The 16,045-nt window shown below is 41.1% G+C and overlaps 1 protein-coding gene across 1 annotated transcript in view; it reads left to right on the top strand.

The window, feature by feature from the left end:
- LOC123518398 (protein unc-79 homolog) overlaps positions 1-15,571 on the top strand; it is a 94,268-nt gene extending 78,697 nt beyond the window's left edge. Inside the window, 12 exon segments of the mRNA XM_045279210.1 lie at positions 58-152; positions 501-755; positions 1,068-1,178; positions 1,556-1,672; positions 2,135-2,299; positions 2,635-2,810; positions 3,586-3,742; positions 4,062-4,145; positions 5,365-5,499; positions 7,187-7,204; positions 12,014-12,136; positions 15,237-15,571. Coding sequence (XP_045135145.1) covers positions 58-152; positions 501-755; positions 1,068-1,178; positions 1,556-1,672; positions 2,135-2,299; positions 2,635-2,810; positions 3,586-3,742; positions 4,062-4,145; positions 5,365-5,499; positions 7,187-7,204; positions 12,014-12,136; positions 15,237-15,422 — 1,622 coding nt within the window. The 3' untranslated portion in view covers positions 15,423-15,571.
- The last annotated feature ends 474 nt before the right edge of the window (positions 15,572-16,045 follow it).

The raw sequence follows: 16,045 nt of genomic DNA, 5'->3' as shown, positions 1-16,045 counted from the left end.
CTTCATTTGGAAAGAGGTTGGTAGCACCTCTAATGAGACACTAATATGGATTTCCAGTGTCACAGCGTGTGCAGCTCTTCAAGACTCTGGCACAGGCACTTAATGACTTCAATGAACTCAACCCATCTGCCCCCATTCAGCTCCTGCTTGAGGTAAGCATTCTCTCTCTCTCTCTCTCTCTCTCTCTCTCTCTCTCTCTCTCTCTCTCTCTCTCCTCTGAAATAAATGTAAATTGAAGAGTCGGACTCAAATCATATAAATTTCTACATTTATCTCTCGATCTATCTGTGTGTGGTCAGCAGAGTATGCCTCACCATCTTTTCACTGTTTAAGGAATATTGTTTAAACTTTTTATATGAAATATAGACTCAATATGCAATCTACGTTTTTTGTATCATGTAACTAAGTATTTAAAATATAAGAAATTACAAATGTCTTTTTTGGTCTGCTACTAATCCCTTAAAAGATATCCAAAGTTCTATTGCTTTCTCTGCTTGCAGAATCTGAACAGCTGTAAGGAATTGCCAATGGACAACCTGACACACCTGCTGTCCAATGTGGCGTGTTACATGGAATGTGTAGGAATAGAAAGTGGGGGAGGTACCATTGGAAGTATTCTGTCTCCCAGCTTGGTGCCATTGTTTGATGCATTTCTTCGCAAGGTTGTGCTGTGTGTGGCAGCACTAGGAGACCTTGACTCTGTGTTGAGAGTGCTTGTGGCTGTACTGCGCATTCCTGGGGTAGTAGCACACAAGGTGAGGATGGCCAGGGGGTCACTACCAAAGAAGAGTCTCCATTTATTACTATCCTGGCATTCCTTCTTGCAAAGCCTAATCCTCTCATTCTCCTTGCATCCCTTTCCCCCCACATAAACCAGCACTCTGTTCTCCCATTTCACGTGCACCATCTCTCTTTACAATACTTGAACATCATTGCTTGATTATCTGACTCATTTCTTCTCTGTAAGGAAAAGGTCAAGAATGTTGGGCATATCTCCAAGACAGTCAGATCTTGGTTTGTTGGTGTCCTCAGTATAGAGACAGTTTCATGATTCCATTATCCTCCAGAGCATCCTTGATCCAGTGTCCAAGCTGCTGAGTTATGCCATACAGAATTCAGCAATCAATTATGACCACCTCAGCAACCTTTGTCACCTGTGTAATCGCATCTTCTCTCGGGTACGTGTGCCTACTTAGCTCAGACATTGACTGCTAATTAATACAATATCTGAGTTACATTTTCATAGTGATTCCATGATCTAATGTGTGTGACATGTTGCTTGGAATCAATAATCTACATCACTTAGTTTTCAGTTACATTTTGAGTTTTTCAAAGAGCTTTTTAATGAAACCAGAATAAGTGAAAATTATGTTATATTAATGTGTGACCATGTAGATAACTAAGATTTGTACTGAGGGAGAGATGTTTAGCAGTGAACTCCAGGTAGCAGGGACAGGTATCTAGATAAGTTGTACACTCACCTGTTCAATGTAGTACAAAAGTGTCAGTCAGGACAACATCTGTAGGTAATAAATTGACCCAGAGATGTACTCAGGAACGGGACAAGTTGCTGCTGCCACGACTGGTGGTGTATGAGTTGGTGCAGGCACTCAAGTTCAAGACATCCATCCCAGACACCAATTTGATTCTTCTAGTGCAGCTTGTGCTTCAAGTAGGTAACAAGATTTTGTAGTGCATGTATTTTGAATTTCTTTTTGAGTTTGTGCGTGTGTAATAATAATAATGATAATAATAATAATAATGACAATAATAATAATAATATACAGTTTACTCAGATGGCAGTACATACATACTGAAAATATACATGGGGAGTGGGGGGGATGGCAGAGAGGCTTAAGATTAGCCTAATGTGTAATTCACCTCGGTCGTCTGCTGGTCACCCAGCTAGTCTTCCCCATTACGGAGCGAGCTCAGAGCTCATAGACCGATCTTTGGGTAGGACTGAGACCACATCAACACACAACACACACCGGGAAAGCGAGGCCACAACCCCTCGAGTTACATCCCATACCTATTTACTGCTAGGTGAACAGGGGCCACACACTAAGAGGTGTGTGTGTGTGTGTGTGTGTGTTTTTTTTTGTAGCTGGTGTAATATAAAGACACCTTACAGGACAGTGGAGGGACCTTGGGGAGTAATACAGTGGTGGGAGATCTTCCAAGGGAGCTGCAAGACCCACACCACCTTCCCAACACCTGTGCTGCGGAGTGTATGCTCTCCCACCTTCATGACGCTCTGGAGTTCATAGCAGATGTGCACACCCTCACTAAAGTCAAGGTATAGTCATGAGCTCTTCCTGCACATTGATTGATTGAGTTCAACCTATTTCATTCAGTATTTACAGCTCCTGGAAGGTCCTTGATCTAACTCTAGCCCCTGCATGCTTTCCATTTGAACCTTTTCTCTCTACTTTTGTAATTTTTTCTTATTTTTTTTGTTTAGTTTTGGTCCTTTTATTGTTTATTTAATTTTTCTTTATAATTTTGCATATTTGTGTGTACCTTTTTTGATCTTCGCAACACTTCAATTTGTCCATATTATCTTTTGTCTTCAATTTGTCCATATTATCTCTTGTCTTCCTTCCATACTCATCCATTTCTCTCCCACCACAGTCCAATTGCCACAGTGGTAGCGTGGGCCTTAATGAGGATACCATGGGGGGACTAGTGAAGGCTGGCATATCCCAGTACTTGGCACTGGAAATAACTCGTGGTAACAGCCGGGACAACCGTGCCATCTCCAAGTACCTGCCGTGGCTCAATAATCCACCGACTGCTGTCCAGCAAGGGTGAGTCTCCTGGTCATCTTTCCTCCCTCCCTTGTACACCTCAGTGGAAAAGATGGGACTGCTGCAGTACAGTGGGACCATGCACTATTTGGGGCTGAAGGGTTCTGAGGTCCACAGAGTCATGGAGACACTCTCCTAGCCGTAATAAACTAGGAGAAACCAGAAGAAAATTTAAAAAGTGATCCAGTAGGATTAGGTCATTGATTTCTGAAAGATGGCAAGGTGATGGGATATACAAGTATACATTGATGTCCTTCGTGTTAGTTAGAAGGAAAATATATTGGTTCAGTCTGCTAGATGCTAATGGTCATGACCTCAGAAATGTGAAAGCCACATGTTTCATATTCTGTGTTATCATCTTCCTGTTTTTCTAATTATACAAGAGTACCTGTGTCTCTCATATACTAACTATGTCTCTGTGTCACACTGGTTTTGACTATTCTGGACTCCATATAAATTGATCAGGAAGTCAGTGCTGTCAGCTTGTTTAAAGTTAACTTAATCTATTTTACATAAAAAGGTTACCATAATTATATATAACATATATAATTCTAAATCTGTTTTTTTTTAATGCTGGCTTCATACTTTGTACTTTTACAAAATTGATGCATTTTAGTAATCAACTCCCATGCAAGATATGGTTGGTTGCATTTCTGAAAGCATGAGTATCAACCTTTTAATGTTATGGATAAATATCTAAAATTGTTTTTATTGCATCTTCAAATATATATGCACATCAGGCTCTCACTTTCCCCATGCCCTCTTCTTTCTCCAGACCACGGGAGTTCATAGACTGTGTAGCTCACATCCGGCTCCTCTCGTGGCTCTTACTGGGGGCATTGACCCACTCCTGCCTGGCGGGTGCCTCCCCTGCCATGGTGTGCCAGCCCATCCCTCCTGAAGCTTCATGCCATATTGCTGACCACATCCAGGTAACTCCCTACAATATTTCCTCAACTATAATGTTAACATTGTATTTTCTGCTACACTACTTTCTACAACTTTATTCATTTATTCATCATATCTTTTTTTCTTTCAGTTAGCTTTGTTCAGGAACCAAATTATGGTATACTAAAGGAAGCAATTATGAGTTCAAAATTTTGTTTGAAAACTTATTTGTTCATAGAAATAAGTATTTGGTAACTGAGGTTCCACTGTACATTAATTATAGCAGTATTAATTAGATTAGTCCGGTCTTTGTTATGTAAAAATTTGAGATCAAATGTTCTACAAGATATGGTGTCATTGCAGGTCATCCTGGCAGGATTTGCTGAGCAGTCCAAGGCATCAGTTCTTCACATGTCCTCCCTCTTCCATGCATTCATCTTATGCCAGGTGTGTGTGTGTGTGTGTGTGTGTGTGTGTGTGTGTGTGTGTGTGTGTGTGTGTGTGTGTTTACCTAGTTGTATTGTACAGGATTTGAGCAGGGCCCATAGTGTCCTGTCTCCATGTCTCCACTTATCTAGTTTTTCTTTAAAGTTATGCACATTATGTGCTGTAACAACTTCATCACTCTATGCATTCCACTTTTCCACCATTCTATGTGGAAAACTGTATTTTCCAATATCCTTCACACACTGTCTCATCCTAATCTTCTTTACATGTCCTCTTTTCCCAGCTTCTTATGTCACCAGCACCAGGTCTTCCTTGTCTATCTTTTCAATGCCATTTACTATTATATACATTGTTATTAGGTCTCCTAGTTCTCTTCTATCTTGTAACGTTGACAGTCCCATTTCCTTTAGTCTTTCTTCATATGTTAGGTCCTTTAGTTCTGGCACCATCTTTGAAGCAATCTTCTGAATCTGTTCTAATCTTCTTATATCTTTTTTAGAGCTCGGTGACCACACTACTGCTGCATATTCCAGCTTAGGATGTATCATGCTTGTGATAATTTTTTCATCATATCTTTGTCCATGAATTGTGTGTGTGTGTGTTTGTGTGTTTGTTTTGTGGTCATACCTTTGTGATTGTGATTTTTTAAAATTAATTAATTAATTAATTAATTTTTTTTTTATGGCCTATAGCACCTGTAGGCATACTTGAAGAGTATATGTGGGAAGCGCTGTTCAGCTTCCACCCATTAGTGGCGCAGGCAATTTGATTATAGTGGTACCCATATTAGGGCCCATATCACCACCCAAGTGCATCTTTGGTGTAACCACCTAGAACCTGGGTATCATGGTGACATGTAGGTAACTTTAAACCACTCGACAAATGGCATAGTTTCAAAGCGGTATGTGGTGGGATTTGAACCTACTCATGGATGTCTGCCCAATCCCACCACCACCACCTTATGCAGTATGCCATTATTATTACCTACTGTTTATCTCTCTCTCTCTCTCTCTCTCTCTCTCTCTCTCTCTCTCTCTCTCTCTCTCTCTCTCTCTCTCTCTCTCTCTCTCTCTCTCTCTCTCTCTCTCTCTCTCTCTCTCTCTCTCTCTCTCTCTCTCTCTCTCTCTCTCTCTCTCTCTCTCTCTCTCTCTCTCTCTCTCTCTCTCTCTCTCTCTCTCTCTTCCTGTCATTGCTCTCACGGCATCCCTATCACACTCAGCTGTGGACAGTGTATCTGGAGCAAGGTGCGGGGAGCCCTGGGTCGGACACCTACAGCAGTTCTTGTGCTATTCTCACGGACTTCTGGGCAAAAGTGACTCCAGGCATCTTACAGCTGGTGTCTCATTCCAAAGTGGTTAGTAGCATGCATCCTAAAAGTAGACTCTTACTCATGTAACTCACATATACATATCATCAAGCATATGTGTACTATGCTTCTTACACACACACACACACCCACCCACCCACCCACCCACCCACCCATACACACACACAGTTTATTATAGGTGGGAGAAAGAGACAGATAAAGAATTGGAATTAAGTCATGGAAGCAACAATTTTGTATGTTCATACAGTCTGAATTGTGAAGGTGTACCACAATCTGTTGGTACAGCTGAACCTTCACCACTTCACTTAGCAGCAAGTATGTATGGGATGTAACCTGAGGGGTTGTGACCTCATTACCCTGGTGCATGGTGTATGATTGGTCTCCCTCCTACCCAAAGATTGGTCAGTACAAGCTTTGAACTCTTTCTGTGGGGGAAAAGCTGGTTGGATGACCAGCAGATGCCTGTGGTGAATTACACACACACACACACACACACACACACACACACACACACACACACACACACACACACACACACACACACACACACACACACACACACCTGGTAGCTCAGTGGTTAGAGCGCTGGCTTCACAAGCCAGAGTTCAAATCCCCGGCCGGGTGGAGATATTTGGGTGTGTCTCCTTTCACGTGTAGCCCCTGTTCACCTTGCAGTGAGTAGGTACGGGATGTAAATCGAGGAGTTGTGACCTTGTTGTCCTGGTGTGTGGTGTGTGCCTGGTCTCAGGCCTATCCGAAGATCGGAAATAATGAGCTCTGAGCTCGTTCCGTAGGGGGTAACGTCTGGCTGTCTCGTCAGAGACTGCAGCAGATCAAACAGTGAACACACACACACACACACACACACACACACACACACACACACACACACACACACACACACACACACACACACACTGCGTAGTGTAGTGGTTAGCACACTTGGCTTACAACCGAGAAAGCCTGGGTTCGAGTCCCAGGCATGGTGAGGCAAAGGGGCAAGCCTCTTAATGTGTAGCCCCTGTTCACTTAGCAGCAAGTAGGTACGGGATGTAACTTGAGGGATTGTGGCCTCGCTTTCCCGATGTGTGGAGTGTGTTGTGGTCTCAGTCCTACCTGAAGATTGGTCTATAAGGTCTAAGCTCGCTCTGTAATGGGGGAAGGCTGGCTGGGTGACCAACAGATGACCGTGGTGAATTACACACACACACACACACACACTATAATTCTAATCCTGATCCTTGAATACTTAACAGGTCTATATTTGTTTTTGTATTTTAACATACTAATATATATCTTTCTTTATATCTTCTGAAATATGTACGTATTTCTTCAGCAAATTTCAATGTTATTATTGTGTGGTTTACTAGTAGTATTTTTATAATTGTGTTAGTGTTGTTATATACATACTACTACTGATACTGCTACTCTACTACTACTTCTACTACTACTAGTATTATTACTACTGCTACTGTTACTGTTACTACTACTATTACTATCACTACCACTACTAGTGTGTAATTTCCTTTATGTTCCCTAAAATCACATATACTGTAATAAATATTATTCTGACATACTAACTAATCAATGGCAATGATAAAAATGATATAGGGGAGAGCTGTATGTAAGGCTGTTACTCATCAGGAACATGTCAGTGATGCCATTTATCCTCCCTACCATTTCCTCCTTCCCTTCCCCTTTAACCTGCCCCAAGGAATCTGAAACAGCTCAGGTATTTCCCTTCCAAATGGTAGCTTGAGGAATACTGGCTGGGCTGGTGGCAGTGGTGGTGGTGGTGGTGGTCCCCTGCTGGTGGTGGTTTTACATGTGGCAGCAGCTTTTTGTATATCATTCACTCAACTTGTTTACAATTATGGAATTGATATTTTGTCATATATTTTATTAAAATTGTATTTAATTGTTTGTAATGAAGATCAAAAACAAAATTTTATCAAAATGGCTCTCACATGTCTCTAAGTAAATTCTAAAAAAAAAAAAGAAAAAAGAAAGTACAGAAATATGTAAGATTTGACAAAGAAAAGCAGACTGTATTTAAAAATTTACAATTTCAAGTTTCTCAGAAAATAGCAAGTGAAAACCCTAAGTAGCCATGCCCTGCTCTGTGTATGTACACACAGTGCAGTGTGACGAGTGGTGGGTGAGCAGCCAGCTGCTGGTAGTGCTGCCATTTATAAAATAATGGGTGTGCATTGTAAACATGGGAGAATAATATATGAGGATGTAATTCAAGCAACAATACATTTCAGAAGTTATAATTGAGCTTTTCATGAATAGTTAAATATTGATTTGAATGACCTTTTCTGAGTTTATAGACTGTGGTGATGAGAGAGGTTTTGTTTTCATAAATGTATCATGCAGCTTGGTGTCATTTCTAAGACTTTTCATATGTAATGACAATATTTGCAAGGAATTGTTTTGTATACATCAGCTATAAGGATTGTAATAGGTATATAGTAACACAATGGAGAAATTTTGTGAGAAAAGTGCAACAATGAGATCCTGCTAATCACACTCACCCCACCAATCCACCAGCCCTCCAGCAAACCTCACCAATAGAGTTAGCTAGACATCCCACTGGACAATTGATGCCCGACCACCTGCATGATCCCTGATGGTTGTGAGGTTGTAGCAGACACAGGAAAAGGGAGTAGAAGTCTTTTTGAGTTTTGAGTTTGAATACACCACTTTGGCAAGTCATTAGGTAGCTAGTGGTTTTCCTAGTGTCTTTGGGTCTTCAGCTTCAGAGGCAAAGAATCTTATTGCCATATACAGATTGTAATATAAGCTTTCCTGCAGGCTACTAAACGAAACTTACAATAGGGGTTGACAATTCATTCATGCATAAGTTTTATGCATATCTTTTATTTATTTATTATTTTTTACGTTAATATGTATTTTTTATTACATTATCTGATTTTTCAAGATATCAGTATGAAAACAATGATGATACTAAGTTACCAATTCTTTTGAAGATATGTGAAACAAAATAATATATAATGTTTATATAATCATATCAATATGATGGGTGGTGTGCACCATTGGACACCTGGCATGAGCTGACAAACTAACAGAAATATTACATGTTGTATGATTTTACAAATTTTTGGAAAGGTTAACATTACAATGTTACTATAGTTGTATGTTGATATTTTTACCAAGGTAACGACAATTAAGAGTGAAAACATCTGAAATATAAAATACTATTGGAAATGGGAAGGCCATTCTGAATACAGTAAGCAGCTGCCTTGATAAAAGGCTGATAGCAAGCAGGAGACAGGATCTCTAAATCAGCTTACCCTATCAAAACTACTGTCCAGTGACAATTTGAAAAACCATAAAAACTGTTTCAAGTGGTGTGTTTTGCAATGTTTCACTGAGCTTACTCATGTTGCATATTCATACATATAAAGAATATTTGTGTGGTGTAACCACAACTTAGAGGTCAGGTGTTTGATTCCCAAGCAGGATGAGATAGGCAGGCTGTCTCCTTAAATCCTCTGTCTCTATGACTTGGCAATTCTTAGGTACTGGGTACAAGTCCAGTTTTGTGTACTTCCTCTTGGAGAAATGGCTCTTTCCTGTACTTTCAACAAGGCACTCAATATGTAGTGCCATATTGTAGAGAAAATTGGCTCTCAGGGAACAGTTTATGGTCCCAAGGAGCACCTCAGAGGTGTTAATTGACTTAAAACAACCACAGTGCTTCTCTCTGTGTGAGTGCCATTACTTGTGGCCTATAAAACTTCAAACTCTTACTGATTTTCCTCTTGTGAGGGAGTGTGGAGGAGGGTCGAAGAATTAAATGTCGTAATTGATTGAGCTTCAGAATGCATATTTGAAATGGGAGCTTTTCCTTCTGTGTTGCTTGTTCTTGCAATTTTGTGTGAGTTAATTTTCTCTTAGGAGGAAAATTTCAAATTACATATACAGTACTATGTAGTTGTAGATTTAGCATAATATTTCTCATGTCATGATGAATATATGTTAAGAATGTGTGTTCAGCACATTTGTGCCACTTATGAGGTAGCCTGAAATGTGAGGCCTATTGGTGGCAGGCAGCTCTCATGCATGTAGATTACTACTCTGTTTTTATACATTGCTTTTCATGGTCTTTATAGTATTTTCCTTTGAAGAAATTGAATAAATCAGTAAATATCTCACTCAGTTTTAGAATTATGTTTGTTTTCTATTGTAGACAATAGTTTTAAAGATTGGGAATAGAGTATTGCAGTGAGCCCTTTTCCTGTTTGTCACTCTCTGGCTCCCACAGTCATGTCCTAGTGTCTCCCACAGTGCATTGGTCAGAATGAATCTTGCTCCATCGCACCACCCAACAATGGTCTGTCATGACTCGAGTAGTGGGGTCCCCATACAACAGTGGTATGAATCAAAGATCCTCCCTGCATGCCCTGCACATACAGACAACCTCTAAGATATTCCGTTAAAAATCCATCACACTATGTTGTACTTAGTTTGCTCATCTCAAAACATTCACATACAGACACTCTTGAGTAAATCAATAGAAAATGTTGGAGAAAGAAAGAGATTGAAATAAAAAGATAAATTGAATTAAGATAGAACATGAGAGTGGCAGTTGGCAGTGAGCAGGCAGTGGAGGCGATGGATCAGAGAAGGAGAAATTCACAGAAATCATTTTGGAAAGGCTGAGACCCAAGGATCATTCGTGGCGTGGCTGTTGGTTGTGTTTATTGGTTTGTTTCTTTTAAATGTTAGTGATGTGTGTAATATTTGGCTGTTGATAACATTGCATTACAAACTAAACTGGAGGAACTTGAAGAAGTTATGCAAACCATGGTAATGAATAGAATATGACAGTGGGTGAGTGAAATGAGACAGTGGATGAGTGAAGCTATAAGATGCATTAGAAAAAAAAAAAACATTACAATTGGACATATTTACAAAAATTCAGAAATTAGACTAAGTATACCTAGGACTTGAAAAGATGGGATTACTGACACTACAAGAGAGAAGAGAAAGAGGAGACTTGATAACAATATACAGATTAGTAAACAGTACAGAAAGAATAAACAAATTCAGTACCACAGATGGAGGAGGGAGAGAGATGTACAAGGAGACATGGGAAGAAAATAAAGAAGAGTAGATGTTTGAATGACATCAAGAAATACAGCTTCCTATATCTAACTATTGGAATCTGGAAGAGGTGGTTGTAGTAAACAGTGTACACATGTCTGAGGAGAAACCGAATAAATATGGATATGGAGAAAGGATAGAATGAGTTTTAGCTAATGTTCGGTGCAGTACAACTAGGTAAATACAAATAGACAATTAGGTAAATATAATACAAGCATTCTCTCTCCCTCTCTCTCATACATATAGTATTATCACTCCCTCCCCAAAATAAACTATCCTTCACCATTAAATGTTGTTATTTCTCCAAGGTTGAACATCCTCTGGTCTTGTATTATAACTCTTTAATTTGTTCAAGAAAAGAAAGAAAAGTAAGTTTTATGATCTTAAACCCAACTCCCTTCAACACAGCAAACACCCTTACCCTCTTTCCTTGCCTCCTTGTAGGTGAAGAAAGCAAAGCAACCCTTTCCTTCATCTCCTCCACCTGGACACAGTGAATGAGCTTTGTGTATTAAACTTGGCCTTTGCACCTCTCCCCACCTTAATAGTCATCTACTAATACTGATAATTCTCTGTGTGATCAGCTATGTCTTGACCCTTTCAAGCATGACGGAGTGATTAAATGATTAGTTTCTTCTTATAAACTTGAACTAAAGCAAATCCTTAGGTATTTCTCATCATGAAAATAAACACACAGTATATACATTTAACTAGCTGACAGGCAATGATAAGTAGCTATTTATAGACTTTTTGTTTTTTATATTAGTCATCATAATATGGGTGATTACTACTTAGATATCGTAAAGAGCTGATATTGCTGTTTAATTCAGAAATCTTTCATATGACCAATTGCATCAGAGTAAACCAGTCAGAATGTTTATATATTGTAATGGGTGATTGGTAGAAGATTGCATAACATCTCACTTGTTGAAGACTGTGATCTATGCCCATGCAGTCATTAATAAATTTTTAGGATTATAAATCTTGCATTCACTTCTTAATCTCATATTGATAGGAAGGAAGATCTTATCAGACAAACATGAGCTTTGCAAGGTAGCTATAACTGCAGGCACTTATTGGTAATTTTACCTGGTTTTGTGGCAACATGTCACTGTTTTATTTGAGGAATGTGTTAGTTAGACTTTATAAGAGTTTATAGATTGCTATCAAATCATTCAAGTTGAAGGTTACAGATTCAATAGACTCAGTAACGGTATTATGTATAAGTGTGCAGGCAGTTCTCTTGGAATATTTTTATTATATCTTTAAATATGAATTTTCATTTACTTATTTGTTTTTAACCTACCATGTAACCTTACTTATCCTGTCCATGTGTGTGTGTGTGTGTGTGTGTGTGTGTGTGTGTGTGTGTGTGTGTGTGTGTGTGTGTGTGTGTGTGTACCAACAGCTTGGAGAGATGGTGAATCTTCACTTCCTGAGTCTGATGGAGGCTCTTCATGAGTGCCACTCCACAGTGCTCACCAAGCTGCTGCCACTCTGGGCCCCCGTCCTCTACACCCACCACATCAAGGTACTGTCTCTCTCTCTCTCTCTCTCTCTCTCTCTCTCTCTCTCTCTCTCTCTCTCTCTCTCTCTCTCTCTCTCTCTCTCTCTCTCTCTCTCTCTCTCTCTCTCTCTCTCTCTCTCTCTCTCTCTCTCTCTCGTTCCTTTTTTTCAGTCTTTTAAGTGATTTATTTCCATTGTTGCATTTTCTAACTTTATCCAACCTCTTTAAATTTTCTGCAATTAATTTTAGTACTTTATTTCCATTATTGCTTAATATTTGAACCCTTGTCAAACTTCTGTAACTTTTCTTCATTTCCTTTAGTTTTATCCTTTCTCTCCTTGCATCCCTGCCCTTAGGCAAGCTGTGTTACATTTAATATATCAAGTAATAAATTAATTGTCATTTATTGGTAAGATTTTATGGCTTTCTAGCATAAACCTCAATTTTGACACACACACACACACACACACACACACACACACACACACACACACACACACACAGTAGCTCAGTGGTTAGAGCGCTGGCTTCACAAGCCAGATGACCGGGGTTCGATTCCCCGGCCGGGGGAGATATTTGTGTGTGTCTCCTTTCACGTGTAGCCCCTGTTCATCTAGCAGTGAGTAGGTACGGGATGTAAATCGAGGAGTTGTGACCCTGTTGTCCCGGTGTGTGGTGTGTGCCTGGTCTCAGACCTATCCCAAGATCGGAAATAATGAGCTCTGAGCTCGTTCCATAGGGTAACGTCTGGCTGTCTCGTCAGAGACTGCAGCAGATCAAACAGTGAATTACACACACACACACACACACACACACGCCCGGTAGCTCAGTGGTTAGAGCACTGGCTTCACAAGCCAGAGGACTGGGGTTCGATTCCCCGGCCGGGTGGAGATATTTGGGTGTGTCTCCTTTCACGTGTAGCTCCTGTTCACCTAGCAGTGAGTAGGTACGGGTTGTAAATCGAAGAGTTGTGACCTTATTGTCCTGGTATGTGGTGTGTGCCTGGTCTCAGGCCTATCCGAAGATCGGAAATAATGAGCTCTGAGCTCGCTCCGTAGGGTAATGTCTGGCTGTCTCGTCAGAGACTGCAGCAGATCAAACAGTGAAACACACACACACATTGCGTAGTGTAGTGGTTAGCACACTCAGTTCACAACCAAGAAAGCCTGGGTTCGAGTCCCAGGCGCGGCGAGGCAAATGGGCAAGCCTTTTACTTTGTAGCCCCTATTTACCTAGCAGCAAATAGGTACGGGGATGTAACTCGAGGGTTTGTGGCCTCGCTGTCCCGATGTGTGGAGTGTGTTGCGGTCTCAGTCCTACCCGAAGATCGGTCTATGAGCTCTTGAGCTCGTTCTGTAATGGGGGAAGGCTGGGTGGGTGACCAGTAGACGACCGTGGTGAATTACACAGGAAACAGCACAAGCAAGCTCCTCGTCTGTACAATACATGTAAATACACACACTGATCAACGTTCATAACACTGCCTCTCAATACGTGGTGTGATTAAATATGATTTAGTAGCCTTCTGACGGGGCTCAAATCGTCCGCTGTGGGTTTCAGGGGATCCAAGTCTCATGATGCTCCCCTCCCCCACCTTCCAAAACAAATAATAATGGTGGAACAGTCTTGGAAAATATCCATTACATAATGCAGCATGAGGAAATAAAGAACCCAGTCCAGTGCCAATGCCAGTATTGGTGCCAAGTTACATGTAAATCCATAACGGAGAGGAGGGGGAAACATGGCAGAAAAGCTGTTGCCTACTTACTGACCTCAGCTTCCCGCCGGCCGAATCCACCACGGGACAGCGGACCGCAGCTCCTTCTGTCCAATCAAAGAAACGCCGACTGTCTGCTTTGCTGTGCAGGGCAGTGCCGTTCCTCTATGTTCACCGTGCACTGCGTTCAGTCATGGACAGCTTTGTTCCCTGATAACTCGTGCTACGCTTTAAGCTTGTATGTACAGTACACTGCGCCAATTAGAAAAGGAGCTCTAGCGATGTAGCCACCATTTAGACGCATTAAGTTTTAAACTGGTGATAAGGTTCACTTTCCTTAGTCATCCTTCCTGCGTAATTCATGTCGCTCAGCCTGACCCTCGAGTATTCCGTAGTTTCCGAGGGCCATGCCAGCCCAGTGGGCGTTGAGGGCAGTGGAAAATAGCCTTTCCTAAGTTTGTTTACAGCTCAAAAGCTTGTATCACCATTATGTGTGTGTGTGTGTGTGTGTTACCAAAAGACATCTCTCCCTTAATTTGAAATTGGTGATCCTTGACGCATTCTCGCCCATGCGAGCGATGACACAACACAACACACACACACACACACGGCTGATGGGCTAAGGGTTACTAAGAAAGCTCCGTCTCTCACGTGATAATGAAGACAAACTAGAGCGAGGAAAGAAATACCATATGGATATGTCATCGTGCTCGGTGACAAAACCGTCCGCACTGTATTCTGTCTTAGTGGTGGACTGTCGTGACTTGTGTCTCTGGCTGCACTTGTTACCACCCGAAAAACACCTTCGTAATTGCTACAAGTCTCGCATGTGTTGGTTCGCTAGGGCTGCTATCATCTTTCAGCAGGGGATTTTCTTTTCAGATTGAGTTGTTTCTTCAGGCTTATGAGTATATGTTAATTATTGTGTGGAAAACGCTGTGGAATTGTTTGTTGCGCCCCGAAGATGGTCACAAACTTGCATCGGCACGACATCAGAGCAATGGCCGCCCATGTTTATTGGGAAGAAGTGGTGTGAAGCATGAAATAATTACGGGGACGTACAGTCATGAAGGGTGAAAATGTTGTCGCCTTTGCCTCAGAAAATAGGGCGTACCAGATCTTCATGAGCAACACGAGTGGAGGGACTGGCTATAGGCCTACCATTTCTCTTTACCTACTAAATTACATATTTATGTATAATATTACCTTTCTCTGAGAGAAACTCCCAGTAGCAAACATTTTTCAATATATGACAAATTAATAAACCTCGTGCTATTGTGTGATAGCTAAGTTTTCTATTCAGTAAATTCATTTTACAATAATTATCTCTTCTATGCTATGGAACTTAATACGATAGAATACAAAAATAACTATCCCCCCCCTCTCTCTCTCTCTCTCTCTCTGCAGCTTCCTGGCCAGCTCGCGGTGAGGCTGCAGGCATGTCAGGATGCTGCACCACCGGTAGAAACAGAGGCACCTAGCGACGCCGTAGCCCCAGCTCCCGGCTTGCTTCGCTGGCTGCATCGCCTTCAGTTCAAGATGGGACAGATAGAGTTGCAGTCATCTGCAGCCACACAATTCTATTCAGTTTAAAGGCCTGTAGTGTGTGTGTGTGTGTGTGTGTGTGTGTGTGTGTTACTGAAGTCAACATATTATTTTTTTTTTATTGATTAGTGTTTCAATAATCATGAGGATGCAGTGTGTATTTTTGCCAAGTTTTGCCCAGAAAAACATCTCATTGTTCTGTAACGAAAAAAGAAACAAATAGGTTTGATGCTGACACAAATCAGTCACATCGACGGAATCGAGCAGTTTTTACATTAACCTAATCAAATAAATGAATAAACACACACACACACACACACACACACACACACACACACACACACACACACACACTTTCAAAATATGTGAGGCGGTCGCGTTTGAGTTCGTGCTTGTCTGAATCAGTGCTAGTATATTAAACCAGGCCTACTGTAATCCTGCCCTCCAGAGAGAGAGAGAGAGAGAGAGAGAGAGAGTGAGAGTGTACAAGTTTCAGCGTGAGAACCCCCACCCCGGTGGTCGATAAATTTAGTCATTCTTGCCCCCCTCTCTCATCCCCTCCCCCCCACACACCAATCTTATGTTCTTTTCACGTCTGATCAACAGTAACAACAAAAGTATGATTTAGTAGGTCTCTTTCAATATTTTTGTACCAATTGCAATTGAATTAT

The sequence above is a fragment of the Portunus trituberculatus genome, chromosome 43, assembly GCF_017591435.1.
Source record: "Portunus trituberculatus isolate SZX2019 chromosome 43, ASM1759143v1, whole genome shotgun sequence".
Classification (NCBI taxonomy): Eukaryota; Metazoa; Arthropoda; class Malacostraca; order Decapoda; family Portunidae; genus Portunus; species Portunus trituberculatus.
This window is presented reverse-complemented; position numbering and strand designations above follow the sequence as displayed.